General features: G+C 38.0%; 1 protein-coding gene across 1 annotated transcript; it reads left to right on the top strand.

Annotated features, from left to right (window-relative positions):
• Window positions 1-2,190: 2,190 nt before the first annotated feature.
• cnn3b (calponin 3, acidic b) lies at window positions 2,191-15,606 on the top strand. The gene is made up of 7 exons (XM_082172771.1): window positions 2,191-2,455; window positions 11,566-11,687; window positions 12,597-12,663; window positions 12,795-12,932; window positions 13,062-13,178; window positions 13,328-13,474; window positions 14,558-15,606. Exons 1-7 carry the CDS (start codon window positions 2,399-2,401, stop codon window positions 14,903-14,905), a joined length of 996 nt encoding a protein of 331 aa, XP_082028897.1. The 5' UTR covers window positions 2,191-2,398; the 3' UTR covers window positions 14,906-15,606.
• The last annotated feature ends 2,062 nt before the right edge of the window (window positions 15,607-17,668 follow it).

Here is a 17,668-nt window from a genome sequence, read left to right as displayed (position 1 = left end):
CTTTCTCTTCCATGCAGTTGTCCAGTGTAATTTTATATGTATCCTAAATTAACTTCATTGCATAGAGGAACCACTAGATGGAGCGAGACATCCAACTTTTTTCTCTCCATGATAGCAAATGAGCTTCAGGCAAATGTGTTAGACCAGGAGGGGGTGGTTGGTAGGCTACTGTCCGAACAATGACACTATTGCTGAATGAATGAATGAATGAATGAATATTTAGCAAGGGCTGCCCTGTCGTCCTCAATTTCCTGAATTCTTGCCCTAAACTTTAGCCTAAATCAGATCTATTTTCAGACTTAACCAAACAAAATAAACCCAAATCACTCCAACGGTATAAAACTGAGTCTTCTTGTATTTAGAGCCATAATGGAGCAGTTAGTCTTGCCCTGCATCTTCAGGTAATGACATCCCACCCCCCTGTAAAGCACAGTTGTTGTTGTTGTTGTTGTTGAGTCCCTCTGCATGCTGTGCCTCAGGGATGGAGCAACAAGGCATTCCTGTTTGATGAACCATTCCCCCCAGAAGAGTTCTGCTCATGCAAATGTAAGTGATGTTGTGCCCAAATGTGTATTCTAAATATAGAATAGGCTATATATTTTTCACTTTATTAGCTCTGTGTTATATAACAGAATAGTGAAAACTTATAGCAAACCCTGCTGTATGCTGACTGAAATGAATACTCAAAACAGGTTTACTGGAGACGGAAAAGGGGGGAATTCTGTTGCTGACTAAACATCCCTTTTCACGTTTTGTTGAGTGAAATCTTCATGGGTTTTGTGTAACCTGTTGATTTACTGAAGACTGTAAACATGCATGATAAAGGAAAAGAAACTTGGAATTTAAGTTGTTAAACATTTTATCAATCAAGACAAAAAGTCATAATTATGACATTTTATCTATAATATTTTCCACTTTTTATGTCATAAATTTGAATCAGAATTATGATTCACCAAAGCATTATTTTCTTAAAAGGCAGAAATTGCCTTAAATAGCTTACTTTACTGATTTAAATGGGACAAACTCATATGCCAGTATTAATGTTAAAGTTTTACAAAGGGTTACCCACAGTGGTTGGTCTTGTGTTTTTCCTGTCTTAAACAAAGTCTGGGAACAATCACTTACAATGGCAAACACACCTTGTTTTCCGACAGTTCTTTGTTTCATCACTATAGTGATGGGCTAAACACGCGCCCACTATCATTAGAATGCATGTTTTGGCTTGTCCTTAATTAATTGCATGTCTAGAGGCATGATGGTACTTTCCATTTGGATTTTAAATCAGGGGGCTGAAAACCATTTTGTATAATGATATGGCATATTTCATCTTCAGAAGTGATGGACATCTGGTGATGATAAAAAAAGTAATTATAGCATTACATGACGTAGCATTGAATGCTGAACCCAAAAATTTCCAAGGATGAATTAAGAAGGTGAGAGAAATCTCTTTATATCTGGGATGAATTATTTCGGGCCTTGACTCTTTATTGGTGTTTCCTGGAAAATAGAGTCTCCTGATAGCAGAGCCTCAGGAAACATGGTGAGAGGGGGCTGAACTCCACACGTAGGATGTCCCACAACCACAAGCATACTTAAACAGCCTAAATATGCAATCGGTAAAAATAAATGCACAATGAAATCGTCTATTGTTTTGCTCATAGGTATTTTTTAAATACTTTTTTTCTATTTTCTTTATGAGTTGGGCCTACATATAATTGATTTGTATTTTGTAGGCCTATTTATGTTTTAATATTAGACATTTTGAAACAATAAATTATACTATTAATACTACTAAAAAAGATCTCGTACTAGAGCGTGGGCTTACGTTTTAAATATTCATATTCTGCTGACGTTGCTTGGTGTACTTTCTTTGTAGCGTCCACCGTCCAGGCCTGCGTTTCCCAAAAGCACCGTGAAACCATTGCCACCAATGGTCTCTCTACGATCAACTTTGAACTTTGCTCAAGATGCTTTCGAGAAACGCAGCCCGAAATCGTCCAGCACGCAAACCTATTCATATTTATAAGCTAAACTTAGCCATTTCACAAGCGCCACAAACAAACGTCTGCGTTTCAACCAATCAGGAAGCGACACTGTGTTGCGTCACGCAAACTGATTAATATTCACAACTCAAGCCTTCACCGTAGTAGATTTCGTAAATTCGCTCGCGCCCAGCAGACCTTCTGCTTCTCTTTAATTACTTTGCTGAGCAGAGAGAGTTTAGTGCATCCACTCAGCTGGGACAAATCGGCAGTCATTTTTTTTTTGACTAGCCTAAACTCACGTATTTGTTGCTTTTTTAAAGTTGTGCAAAAGATCTTTTCTCGAACAAGGGGAGCCAAGTAAGAAATCGTGAGATTTCTGATCATTTATTTGGTGCGACGTGAAATAAAACACAATGACTCAGTTCAACAAGGGCCCTGCATATGGTTTATCAGCTGAAGTGAGAAGCAAGGTAAGGTTTGAATGATTTTACAGTGTACGTCAGCCGATTGGTTTGTAATGTTTTTTTGCATTGCAAATGTTATAGGTATGAAAATGTAACTGTCTCAAACCAAAACTGCTTACCTACAGTCAGCTTTTCAGGCATCACAGACATGTTCAGAATCAAAAATGTCGTGTATAATTTAGTACTAAATTAAACGTGCTTAGGATTGCCAAAGGCGCTGTCCCTGTAGGTTTTGAGAGAAAGCCTTTGTGTTTCTTTTTCACCTGGTTCCTTTGATTTGTTTGTTCTGAGATTTTGGTTTTAGGGTCGTTGCCATCTTTGTTTTACTACTAAGTTAATAGATTTTTTTTGTTTTGTTTATAAAACACAATTCCTCATACTTTTGTACGTAGAAAGAAGAAAATAGTCCGTGTTTCATGTCGCACAACCCTACTTTCAATGAATGAAACTTTTTACGCACGCGACGTGTTTGGCTTTTCTCGACATGTTGAGATGCTGTTTGTCATTTGCAAGACGCAATTGATGTTTACCGTGTTTTATTCTGTTAGTAAAGGTTGGTAAAGCTTGCTTGCCTGCTGTAACCTGATGTGTTGGTGGGTCATCATGGGGTCTTTTGTTGAGTTCTGGGTGGAGCTCCAGTTTGAGAGAAAGAAACGAGGCTGCCGCACGCTCTCTGCAGATGAACTCAAACACAAATAAAACCAATAAATGATGACATTATCAGTCCAAATACGCGACAATGTGTATAATAAAGGTTTAGTGAGCTAAACGATGTCATTTATTCTGGTTTGTGTGGAAATGTGTTATGGAAACTTTGGTCGAGGTGATGCGCGTGCAGGCAGCATCTGATTTTAACAGAGTTTTCTTTCGTTTTTAAAGGACTTGATATTTAAGTAGTGTGGCTTAATTTTACGTACTTTTGTAGTTAAAATATTTATAGTAGCTCATTTGGAACATTTTTATTTGTTAAACAATATATTTAAGTTAAACCTTGTTTGAGTTTTATAAAAAAAAAAAATTGGGAGGGGGTGTTCAGGAAAAGGTTAAAGCGTCACTAAATCACACTGTGGCTTTTCTGTAGAATTGCCAAGCGACTGTTTATTTTATATCTTAATGTTTCTTATTTTCTCTGCACATAAATATACCATAAAATGTTATTTGATTTATTTAATCAAAGGTCCGAAAACTAGACCTAAACGTATTCAGTAGCCAAACCATTGCTCCTAACTATTGTTTTTATGTCCCATATGCTTATTTTTCTTGCATGTAAAATGGCCTGTCCTGCGTTAATGATGGTCCATCTGGTGCACCTGGGATTAACTTTCTTGCTCGGGATCAATTTCACATTCACACATCTGGGTTAGAACCTGCAGACTTTTTGTTAGCGGCTAAGACCTTCAACCATTAGGCTACAATCTTCTTTGTTGTCTTAATTGCTTATCACATTTGAAAATCACACAAAGAAGACGCACCCCTGTAGTGTCTGTGGTTGGTCATTTTAGTGCTTTTCAACAGTATTCCCACCACACCATGTATCTTATTAAGCGTGCGTGTGTTTAGTCAGAATGAGTGGGAGGGTGGGCAAACAATGTAAACCACAGTGGGGTGATGCTTTCTTGAATCCTGTGCCATCTGCAGAGGTGTGAGTCCACTTGCCCCCTGCTGACTTTCATTAGCACTTTGTTGGGATGCCGTGCATATATCTGGAGATAACTTACTGTAGGAAACTCCATTACTGATAGGAAATCTTTTGACTATGTTCAGACTGCCAGCAAAAATCTGATTCGTTGCATACCGAAAACCCCCCCCACATGAAATCTGATTTTTAAAAATCTGCTTCAAACCACATTTGGTGGTGGTTTGAAATGCAATTCAGACTTTTACAGATGCGTCCCAGTCTGGATCCTCTGGCCGCTCAAATAGGATTTCAAATGTTCTTTTGCGTCTCTCTTTACGTGTAACACAATGATAACGTCAAAACTGGTGACGTAAACACCGCACCCCTTGCTGCACAGCGAAGCAGTTTTAGTACTGTAAAGCTGCTTGCAATACATTGTACAAAGTGGTATATAAACGTGACATGGTTTGACTGGATTGCTGAATTGCAGAGCTTGTGCAAATGTCCTCAACGCTATGATCAGATGCTGTCTTAAGGCCCCGATATACTTCAAGTGAAATCGAAGAACGAACTGATGTGACGTAATTTCGAACAAAATCAGGCCTGGGGTTCATTTTGGGAGTTCGAAACCGCTTGCCAAAGCGAACTTTCCGGAAAAGTCCAGCTGGTAAACACCTTTGTACTACCATTGGTCCGTGGCGATTATGTAATAGGTAGGTGTTCCGGAAGGCTCCGCCTTCTTTCATGTGGAAATCCTTTCCGCTTAATTTCTCCTGTTCAAGCCGTCGAGGTCAGACATCCGCAGGTGAAAACGCGAACACACTGGAGAGCTACTTTATAGTAGAAAACAAGACACTGACACTGTTTTTCATGTTTAATACGGTAAAGCTGCTTGATTGTAAGCAATCTATTGTATAAAGTGAACCGTAAATAAACGTGATGTGACTTTAGAGTGCCGAATTGCAGAGCCCGTGCAAACATCCACGTTACTATGATCAGATGCTTTTCTTATGTTTTATAAAAAAAAAATGCTTGCTGTTTTCTCAATTTTGTTGTGTGTTTTTGTTATTGAGAGGAAAGCGCACGACACATATTTATCTAAACACCGCTCTCAGCAGTTTGGGCAGCATCACAATGTTCACTAACAGTATACCACTGGCCATGTATTTCGAACTTCTTTTTAGCCCGAAACTAAAAAAACTTTGCTGTGAGTATATCAGGGCCTTTATGCTCACCTAGCCAGAAATTATTTCATCAAATGGAGTAAAAGCAGTATTATTGTGAAATGTAATATTTTCTATTTGAATATATTTAGAAAATTAATTTATTCCTGTGGTGCAAAGTAGAATTTTCAACATTATTACTCCAGTCTTCAGTGTCACATGATCCTTAAAAAATCATTCTAATATGCTGATTTTAGGGCTGGGACGGTTACCGCAATACTGCGGTCACGTGACGCCTACCGCGGGTCTGAGCTCGTCACCGTCATCACCATAAAAAAAATAAACACTGGCCTTGTGTTCACGTTGTGTCTAATGACATGGATTCATTGATTCTAATGACATGGATTGTGTCTTACATGGATCTAAGGTTTTCTAAACAAAACTTAAAATCAAAAGATGGAGCAAATCCGACCTTTCGCAAGATGGGGAGCGCAATGTTCCATGACAATAACATTCCATTCGTAGGCTATTGAGAATTAGGAGATGTCGTCACGACACAGCGCCCCGCCCCCAGAGACCGCGTCATCCTCTCCTTTCCGCCATTTTGGGAGGATACCCACCAGCACCGTTCATTGTTTGTATTGGTAGTAGAGGAGGTTGAGGTTTAAAGCGGTTTACCGCTTTAAAAAAAAATTTAAATTTAATAAGCAAAGACACATTCAATTGATTTAATGACACAGTACAACTGTTTAACATTGATAAGAAATGTTTCTTGAGCAGCAAATCAGCTAGGGCTGGGACGGTATGAATTTTTTCTTAAGAAAAAATTCATACCGTCCCAGCCCTAGCTGATTTGCTGCTCAAGAAACATTTCTTATCAATGTTAAACAGTTGTGCTGCTCAATATTGATTCTTTGAATAGACAGTTCACAAGAAAAGCTTTTATTTGAAATGGAAATCTCTTTGAAAATGATAAATGTCTATACTGTGTCATTAAATCAATTGAATGTGTCTTTGCTTATTAAACTTAATAATTTTTTTATATATATATATTTTTTTTATTACTGACCCTAAACTTTTGACTGGTACTGTAGGAAATTGCCCTAGGCCATATGGTCAATTATAGAGTTAAGAGTCATTATACAAAATGTGTGGCTCATATGTAAATGTGCTGTAGGACTGTTCTCTTTAGAGTCCTTGAGCACCAGGTTTTTAAAATGTAGTGGACTTGTGGTCATATAAACCAATTGTTATGCGAACACATCTTGTAGTCTGCTATACACCACAGACCTTGCTGCCACATTATTTAGTCTGCTAGACATTTCCAGAGCAACAAAGTGAATAATTGATCAGCAGAAACAGCTGTGTTGTTCACAAAGTTCTTTCACAGCGTTAGATCTTTGTTAAAGCTGTTCCCTCCAGCAAATCTATAACCGCATTGTAGTACTCTGTGTAGCTCTGGCTGGATTCCTCAAGTACTTCCTGCAAGTTTTTATTTTTATTTATTTATTATGCTCAGTTTTTGCCCCCCACATGATTGGTTTTGTCCATGAGGCCAGCAGAACTCCCAACATGTTGTTCTCACAGGGCCAAATACAGATGTTCTCCCAGTTTTCTCTGTCTTCAGGAAGTTCACTCTCTGCTCTTGGTCGAGGGGCTCTGTCTGGAAACATGTGTCAATGCTCTCCTACATGTTTTTTCTTCCTTTTCCTTAAATGCTCTAGTATACACTTGGAACACAAGCTCTATTATGTAGAAAATGGCAAGTGGACAGCTGGATGTGAAGACTCTACTGATGTCCTAGTTGCAGGGCGGTGTAAAACACCCTGAGATGATAAAGGAGTCTGATATGGGATATGAGAAGGATTCAGAGGGAGATCTTGTTGCTCTCATCAGCCTTTAGCTGCTGCGTGTGCTATTTGAACCATCTTTTGGGCCTATACTGGCTCTTTATTGGGACTTTTTTTTAGAAAGATCAGTTGTTTTTTTTGGCGAATGCTCTGCAAGGCCTGAATGTTTGCTTACTGTTGCTTTAGTAGGAATTTCTCTCTTCCATTGTAACGGTGCTGGTGCTTTAAAGCTGCCGTCGGCAAACATTTTTTTGATCATATTCAGTGAAATCGACACTAATCCGACAGAACAACATAAATAAGGTGGTTTTAGAAAAAAAAAAAAACGAGCTTCTAACTCCAGCTGGAGCGTGTTATTTGTTTTGCAAAAATCCACCGCTCCCGGATCATCGGGTCCAATCAGCGCAGGGGGGGGTGAGATCTGACTGTCAATCACAGATCATGCACACGCCACAGATCCCACTCCCACCTCGCGCACGTTACAATCACATGCACACGCCTGAAGTTCGCGGGGACATAGTCTTCATCCGGGACTTGTATCTCGCTTTCAAAACACTAACAAATCAAATAAGCTCATTTAGAGTATAAGTGACGTTAGCAATTGCAATCTATGGGTAGATTAGCCAGGGCAGCATACCTCCGAGTACTCCATGGTGTTGATCGATGCTGATGAGACGGGCGCGTTCACAGAAAATCTGGTGCACACGCACTGGCTATTTGTTGATAGTGGGGGAGGGGCATGAGAGTTGTAAACATTAAAATTTTTGGCTAAATTCACTCAATTTTCCAGGGTTGCCGACGGCAGCTTTAATCCTCTGACCTCTTTGAGTATTATGAGTTTTACTAGGGACGCACCAGTATTAACATCTGTGCCAACACCAATAATTACTTTCATGTTTTAACAACATTTTATCGAAATAAATGAAACACAAAATGCTATAAACAAAAATCCGGGGTTTTAAATATTCACCTGGTGAATTTAAGCATCACACTTATAATGTAGTGAAATGCAAGATAAATATACATTTTGAGATTTTCTGAAGATTACGTTTAAAGGGATACTCCACCGTTTTTTCATATTAAATGATGTTATTCCCTTAACTAAGACGAGTTTATACATACCTCTCTCATCTCAGTGCGTGCACTCAATCGCTCTGGCGCGCGGCGACACTTTGATAGCACTTAGCTTAGCCCAGTATATTCAATGGTATCTAACAGCAATGAATTTAGAAGTGACCAAACACATCAACGTTTTCCCTATTTCAAAACAGTTACACGAGTAGTTATACGACCAAGTAGGGTGACACAAAATAAAACGTGGCGCTTTTCTAAGCGGGTTAAAAAGGATAACTATAATGTATGGCGGAATAGCACTTTTGGGAGTAGTTCGACTCGGCGCAGTAAAAAGTCACGCCTGATCCACTTCCCACTAAGTGGATCAGGCGTGACTTTTTACTGCGTAAATATCGGTTGACATGTAATCTGTATCTTGGGCATCTAATTTTTATGTGCAAATTCTGCAAAAGTAACTTGATTTGCTATTTTTACACCATCATAAATTGCTTTAAATGCAACAATCAGAAGTTATAATTAAATTGAATAGCAAATAATTCACACAGATGATATTTGGAAATCGTAGGATTGTGGATTGAAAAGTGTTTGGGGCCGCTGTGAAAAGTCTGTCAGCTCTCTCAAGGGTAAATGTGTGTTGTGAATTGAGTTTGGGTGGAATCAAGGTTTTTGAGCTTTATCTTGCTCTGATTAGGGTTTTTTCTTTTTCAGTGTACATTGTGATGTTTTAGTGTTGAAGGATGTCCACATTAAGTTTGACAAACACCTCAGGCATTGTGTGATAAGTGATGATTATCTCCTTTTCTTGTGTTTATAGGGAGACTTGACAATAACACTTTAATAATGGGGTATATATGGTCTCAATTCAAGTTCTGCTTGTCATTCGTTCACGCCAACCAGGAGACACTAAGGTGTGATGCCTGCTTGTGCTCATGGTGACGCATGGAAGGTCCTCTGTTTGTTTTGCTGTTGTTATTGTCACAGACCCATTTCCTGTTGAACTAATGCTGACACACTGCTGAAGTAAAAGACCATAACGGGTTATAGAGCACAACAGTTGTGTTCCCAAAGTGAAAATCCCTTTCATTTTTATTTTTAGAGATAACGATTTTGAGTGAGAATGTATAAATCTTTTAGAATAGACCTGCCATGAGCTTTAAGGTTTTATGTCAGGGTGATTTTCAGTTCTTAAAATCGCTGAAATCCCAGCAGGAACTACATTGGAAATCTAAAATATAAATGTATTGTTTGATTATTTATCAATTATTTTATTATCATTTATTCATTTAAAACAATGACTAAGTTAGAGTTCTGCAGTAACATCTAGGGATGCGCATAACGATATACCGGCCACCGTATTTGTATCGGCCAATATATGATAATTTTTAATGATATAGTTATCGACCCAATAAGAAAATTTGGCCGATATATTAAAGCTCATAAATAATGGATTATGTCCTTCAGCTGAGACGCTTCAGATACGCACTGTTCAACATGATGGTTTTGAATTGCTTGAAATATGATTGGAATCACTTCAAAAATAAAAATAAAGTTAAGTGCAAAATGTGCAGCGCAAGTCTGCATACAATTATAATGATAACACTACTGTAAAAGAATGTGAATTCGTTGTACGCCCGTGTCGTTACGGGAAAAGCACATCCACAACAGAGTTAAACCTTTGACTATAGGGCTTGTGCATTGACAGCCTTTTGTTTTTTGCAATTATAAGGTGTAAAATTGTGTTTGTGTATACAGTATATCGGATTTATCTCATTGGATGCGTTTAATTTTAAAACTTACACTGGTTCAAACTAGGCTACTGTATATGTTTGATTTATGCAGAGGTGCTTAGGACATGGCTTTTAATGGTGTGACTTTTGTTTTTGTAATAATCAGGCTTGCAAAAGTTTTATATAAATGTGGATTTGAGTTGTGGTTCATCTTGTAGTTGTTTGGTTTGGGTCAAGGCTTTGAAATGCTTATTGAATAATTGTTTGAAATGCTTGTGGGGAAAATGAATGGGGGAAATATTTCTCGAACCAAAGGGGCGGTCAATGTTATGCTCCAATTGTCCTCTCATAATGAAGGACTTCTTAAAGAAACAGACAAAGTTTTATGCCTTTTGAAAGTGTCTTTTTTTATATGAATGTTAAGGCATTAAATTGTTATACAAGGTAAAAGGAAAGTTTCTCAATTGCTATATATTTCTTAAAGGGGACAAAAGAATTGTCCCTATAAGCAGACATGTTTTAGCTTGTCACCTCTTTGGACCCTCACACATTTCATTCAGCTGAAGTTTAGAACCAAACTGCAATTGTATGTTTGATGGAATATGTTTTACAACACATTTACAATTGATTTTCAAGACCAGACTAGTTGAAGGCAATTAAAGAACCTTAAAGTGACATTGAACGGAAGGACTACCTCTCAAACATGAAGTGACTTGATTACAAAACTTGTGCATAATTTAACCTGTTAACCGTTACCCCCATAAAAAAAAAAAAAAAAAAAATCATTCTGATTGATCATTCCGGACGTAGTGTTTACATGAACGCTAAATAAAGTGATCGGGTTGATGTGACGAGCTTCAAATCGGATTTAATCTTTTGACGTGCACAAAAGTCACTGTTGTCACATACTAATCATCCTCCTTTTTTTGTTTTAAAAAGCAGTATATTTATTTAAATATTTATATATTTTAGGTCGTAATTAGGAGACTGCGAGCACACAAAGCTTTGTGCCATGATGCTTATATTAATCAAGCAGTAAAAATGCTCATTCCCGCGCTCAAAACGAGGCGTCTTCAGATGAGAGTCCAGATTGGGTTTTTACACCGATTGTAATTGGAATTCAATGCTCCATGTAAACGCAGCTACTGACAGTTAACAGGCTATTGAGGCTAATCTATTTTAAAGTCTATAGAGGCTTTTTTTGTAGGCAAGATAAGTCCTTTCAATACGTTTCTGTTTGCTGAATGGCAGTAATGGGGCCTGACAGGCGTCTGGAGCTGCTCCTGAAGCCAGAGTTCACAGATGGGGCAACGCTCTGTAATTTCCTGTCCATCTTACTGCACTTGGCTCCAGTCCCGCACAAACTACCCAGAGATGAAGACGAGACAGTTTTCCAAAACTAACCTCAAAACATGACGGCACCTGCACGCTCAAAAACCCTTTGTTTTGGAAGTTTATGAATTCATGAATTGAAACTGTGCAAAAGTTTCCATGTGAGTTTCATGCACGTGTTCTCAGTTCCAGTTATTTAGGTTCACCAGGGAAACTGTCTGTTGCTACTTTATTGGCTCCATATCAGTTGGAATGAACATCTTTTTGTGTGGCAGGCCTTGTATTACATATGGAGAAACTGTTTTAGGAAGTAAGACTTTTCAGTATCTCTCTCTCTCTCTGGTCCCTGTAGATCGCTCAGAAGTACGACCTGCAGAAGGAGGAGGAGCTGAAGTACTGGATTGAGGATGTAACGGGCATGCCAATCGGAGAAAACTTCCAGATGGGATTGAAGGATGGTGTCATACTGTGCGAGTGAGTCTATGAGCATGATGGAAACCATCATGTGCATTTCAGTTTGATTAGGATCTCAGAACATTGGAGCACAGATGGCTTGTTTGTGTTTGTTTGGCTCTTAATAATGACTCTCAGGCCCACCTGTAACCTTTTGTCTTGTTATTGTATCCCTACAACACACCAAATTATGAAGTGATTATTATATTCAGGCTTGAGACCCCCATAAAAAACCTTGTGCCAAGCTCAAACCATGTGTTGTTCATATTATAACCATCTAGTCTGGCATCCACACCTTCTTTTGTTTGCTGTTGCCCTAAAAAAAACCTTGAAAATGTTCCTTATTTTGATGAAGAAACGTTCTGTCTAATGTTATCTTGGTATATACACTATCATTACATTTTTATGTTTTTGAAAGAAGTCTCTTATGCTTACAAAGGCAGCATTTATTTGATTTGAAAATGCAGTTTTAAACAGTAATATTGTGCAATATTATTACAATTTAAAATGTTTTTTCTATTTTAATATAAAATATTTTTTCTATTTTAATATATTTTAAAATGTAATTTTATTCTTGGGATATCAAAGCTGAATTTTCAGCATCATTACTCCAGTCTTCAGTGTCACATGATCCTTCAGAAATCATTCTAATATGCTGATTTCTTATCAGTGTTAAACAGTTATGCTGCTTAATATTTTTGTGGAAACTGTTTTTTTTTTGGGGGGATTCTTTGAATGGAAAGTTCACCTTTTATTTGAAATGTAAATCATTTATAACAAATGTTTTTACTGTGTGATCAATGTAATGTGTCCTTCCTGAAAGTATTACTTTCTTTAAAAAAATAAAAAAGTTGTTGACCTTACACTTTTGAAACATCAGACCATGTAAGTTGAGTGTCTCATATGATGTAATATTTGTCTTTCTCATAGGCTTATTAATAAACTTCAGCCAGGATCCATTAAGAAAATCAACCACTCCAAACTTAACTGGCACAAGGTGAGGGGAAAACTGTTTATGTATAGCATTGTTTCAATGTTATTATATGGATTTTTCTTCTCGTTTCAAGTCGGTTTTATTTTTTATGTAAAAATATGATAACAAAGTCACTTCTCTCATTTTCACTGAAGCTTGAGAACCTGGGCAACTTCATCAAAGCCATTCTTGCTTATGGCCTGAAACCTAACGACATCTTTGAGGCCAATGATCTGTTCGAAAATGGGAATTTGACTCAAGTTCAGACCACACTTCTTGCCCTGGCCAACATGGTGAGTTCTGTGCAAAACATTTTTGAGGAGATGATAAAAGTTTTTATTCTCTCTGACATAAGTTTGGATTTAGAGTTTTTGGAATAATGACAATTTCTTTCATTTTTTTTTTTCATTTTTTTTTCAAAGGCAAAAACTAAAGGTATGGGGACAAAAGTCGACATTGGTGTAAAGTATGCAGACAAGCAGTCCCCCAAATTTAATGATGAGAAACTGAGGGCTGGTCAATGTGTGATTGGACTGCAGGTGTGACTTCAGTTGGTTCATATCTGTTGTGGCTTTGGGAAACCAAAAACTTTTTACTAGAACTTTTTTTATTTATTATTATCTTCTGTAAGTTTCCTTCAATCATGCTTTGTATATTTATATACATCTTTTATTTTCTTAATGGCTAGATGGGGACAAATAAATGTGCTAGTCAGGCTGGAATGACCGCATATGGCACCAGGAGACATCTGTATGACCCAAAGACTCAAGCAGACAAGCCTTTTGACCAAACCACAATCAGCCTGCAGATGGGAACTAATAAAGGAGCAAGCCAGGTGAGTGTGAATCCTTAAAGGGATAGTTTACCCATAAAATGAAAAATTCTATAATTTACTCATCTTTGAATCAAAAATGAACGTATTTGCAACGAAACCTGAGAGGTTTCTGTGCCTCCATTGAAATAACCAAAACCTCATTGGTTATGCGTCACACGCACGCACGCTTCTGTGTTTACCTTATGTCATGCTTTTATCATATGTTATTACATTTTTGGATCTTTTTAAGTTTTAGTTACCTGGACTTTCAATGAAGGGACAGAAAATGAAAACAGTAAATGACAATTTTTGGGGGGTGAACTATCCATTTTTTATTCATTCATGAACTATAAATTTTTTTGCTGTCATCTCAATAGGAATCCACACAATCCGTAATTTCACATGAGTAACTTGTGAGGGGAAACATTTCCCATGTGCATTTCAGATTTAAGTTAATTTGAACATTTAGCACACATTTGCCACATTTACCAATATAAAGCTGTTTGTTTTTAGATTCATTGCACCGCTACTCTATTGAAAATGGATCTTCTTGCTGACATTACGCTAATGTGATCAGGCCTTAAAACATGGGTGTCCAATCCTGCTCTTATAGGGCCAATGTCCTACAGAGTTCAGCTCCAACCTGCCCCAAACTAGCTCAGTCAGCTTTAAATAAACTCCTGATGTACTTACAAACTTTCTAATGCCTCGTTTTATGAGTACAGAACCTATTTGTACTACTGTAGAAGTTTGGTACCATTCCGGGCATTATTTGTGGGGTGATTTACGAGATACAACCTTGGATCCATTAGTGCCTGCACTAAGCCATTCGGCTGATATCTCTAAATAAGCTCTAACTTTAATAATGTTCGACCAAGGGGAAAAAAGCTTCTGGGGGGGGTGTTTGGCTCGAGGTCATGGTGCAAAGGACCCTAGGTTGTAATTACTCCGAACAATCCCTTTAAAGTCGGCATGAAACAGAAGTTACAATAATCTTTTCTTCCCTATTGTGAAAATAAGAATTGTCAATTAAAACATCCTAGGAGTTAGGTGCCCAAGTCAAACTTTAAGTTTTGACTTTATTCACCCTTTCTTCTCTTTCAGGCTGGCATGTCGGCCCCCGGAACCAGGAGAGATATTTTCGACCAGAAAGTGGCTGTCCAGCCTCTAGACAACTCCACCATCTCACTGCAAATGGGCACCAACAAGGTGGCCTCTCAGAAGGGCATGAGTGTGTACGGGCTGGGCAGGCAGGTGTACGATCCCAAATACTGCTCCTCCCCCACTGAGCCCACCGTCCACAGCAATGGCAGCCAGGGCACAGGCCCCAACGGCTCCGAGATCAGCGACAGCGACTACCAGGCTGAATACCAAGCGGAGTATCAGGATGAGTACCAGGCAGACTACCACAGTGAATACAGAGCCCCCTATGACCATGGGATTGACTATTAAACTGCAGGCGTACAGCACAGATGAATATTTTTGGATCTTTGCATCAACAGAGCGAGTTGTTTTTTCCCTCGCTGGCCTCTTTTTATATGACAAGAAACGGATGTTTAGAGGAGTGTTTCTATATCATCATTCCTCTATTGATTATACAGTATTTTATTAGGTAGATAGACAATAGACTATAGTTTTAAAAGTTTGGTCCTTTTAAAAGTTGAGATGTGTTAGAGAAGTGAAAGTATTCGCCAAATGTCCTTCATGACATATTAACCACAATCTGTATCCCTAGATTTAAACTCATTTTGAGCATCAGGCTCCGATGTGTATGGTTTGGTTTAGCAATGGAATTTCTAGCATTTATTTTATGCAGATTTCATCTAGTTCCCAAACTGACTGCAGTACAAAAAAAGACATCCAGAAAGATTCAGCAATCCCCAGGCCAACTTAAGCATTGTTGCTTTTTAAGAGTTTTTTTTTTTTTTTAAGTGTGTTTTTTACTTCCTGTGTTTAATTCATTTGACCAAACAAGACATTGCTAAATTGTGCCATAGTCCCTTGTATATGTTAGGGTCAACTCATATCTCCTTTTACCCTTCCCCTCTTCCCAATCATCTTGTATTTATTGCCAGTAATACTCAATAGAGACTGCAGTCCTGTTGAATGGCTCTTTTGTTTTGTCTTTTAAATGAATAAAGTTTTAAATTTTCTGTTGTCATTCTGGTTAAATGGAAAAACTTTTTGGGCTTCTCAATAGAAAAAAACAAACAATCTGATGAAAACCAGTCATTTTATGATCCGCTCCACCATGATGGAATCTTATCTTTGCGGAACCATTCCGGAAATGATGCGCCTTGCGTTTGGACAAGTGGGAATGAGCGAGTCTGAATGCTGCCTTCTGTCTGAAGGGAAAGGGAAACTGAGATGTGTAGAGTAAAAAAACACATCCAGCAGTCTGTCTGATCTCAGAGCAGTAGTGAAGCTTGGAGGACAAGGACTGGCCGGTATAAAGAGTTCGTGAGAAAAGCACCAAACCCCCACCTCTTCCCGCAAACACCCTGACAGGGAATAATCCCTGCTTTGTGTGCCTGTGGAATTTGGCTCTGATAATGCAGCAGTCAATTAGACAGTCTGACAGAACGGCACAGGTTTCCCCTAGCAACGCTCCCTTTGTATCAAATGTTACTCTGTATAAGCAGCTCGAAAACTTCTACCTTGCGTTGGGAAGAGCTTGAGTACTACAGTAAGTTAGTAGTTTTCTAAGTGTGTTCTGGTGGGAATTTCTACATAAACGTACCGCTGTTGTGCTCCCTGTCCTTAAAGGGATGATTCACCCAAAAAACTAAAATTGTCATTTACTCACCCTCATGTCATTCCAAACCTCTTGACTTTTGTTTCTGTTGAATTTAAAGTTTTTTAATTAATGATACATTTTTATTAATGGCTGAGCTATCCTTATGCGTTGCTTTGTTGGTAACTGATCATATGGTTGTATCCTGCAGTTTTTATTGTACAAAAACTTTTTAGTTATGTTATCTTGGTAAATAGCACTTAAAACAATGCAGACAAAGGAAATGCACTTTAAACTGTTCTCACTTAATGAATGGGGCTAAAAAGTCTAATAATCTCATTTAATACACTAAATATATAGACAAACCTGAGAGGTCTTAATTAATTCAATGTGGTGAAATTGGACTGGAAAAATATCTGTCATAATATAACATAAACCTAAACATAACCATGATTGAAATAGGAAAAATCCTATACATGTCTTACCTTTTCATCTGATATTACCATTTCATTTGAATTATGATATTTGAGTGTATATGGTATCCAAGTGATTCCAATAAAAAATAAATCTTAATGAAGTGAAATCGCAACAAAAAAGCTGTGCTGAGATTTTAAATGAACATTAAGAATGAAATTCAGAAGAACCGTAAGACCATCCTGCCGGCATCTGCTGAAGACATCAACAGAACCTGATAGATCTTCTCTTTTTTTTGTATTGTATGGAAAAGCATTTAGCAGAATACAATCATTTCTTTAACTTTCATTAGGGGATTTTTACATGAACGCTGTTTTGTGTGCTGTGAAACATGAAGCAGATAAATGTCAAAAAGGAAAAATATAAAGGTATGAGCTCATGTATGCCTGAATGTGTTAGTCTCAAAGAAAACACTATCATTTTGCACCACAAACCTCAAGATCAGTCTGTGAAAACACTGAGGTAACTTTAAACTTGAAAAGTTTTAATACATGTGGCATGAGCTGTTCCTCTTCAGTTACAAAAGCTGGACTGTACATTTGCCAACCGTTCTGCAATCTCCAGGCCTTTCAAGGAGCATTCAGGCTTTGCGCACACACAGTATGTGAATACTTGCATCACAGCAGGCATGGCTACAAGTAAATGTTTGGATTGATTTTTCTTTTTGTTTAATACTTTCCACTCGTGGCTCAAAGAGGGTTCCTCTCAGCGTTCAGCTGGACAAGGCAGCTGCCGAGGGACCGAGACTGGAAAATGTTTGTCACTCCTCTTTCACTGTGTCGCCTCTATACCGAGATATGACTGTTAGTCATAGGATAGAATTTCTGTGAGTGCAGGAAAGCTTGCACTGTTTCTTATGTTTGCTTAACTATAATATTTCATATGACCTTTGGCGCTTCTTGTCAGATGTGGGAATAGTACATTGGATATGATGCCAAGAGCTTGTCCTTGTCTTTTACCCTTAGATGCATCTCTGTGTGGTCTGTTTTTCCCTAAATTAATTTCAA

This window comes from Leuciscus leuciscus, assembly GCF_965113295.1.
Source record: "Leuciscus leuciscus genome assembly, chromosome: 6".
NCBI classification, from domain to species: Eukaryota; Metazoa; Chordata; class Actinopteri; order Cypriniformes; family Leuciscidae; genus Leuciscus; species Leuciscus leuciscus.
Note: the sequence above shows the minus strand (reverse complement) of the source record. Positions and strands in the feature narration are given on the sequence as shown.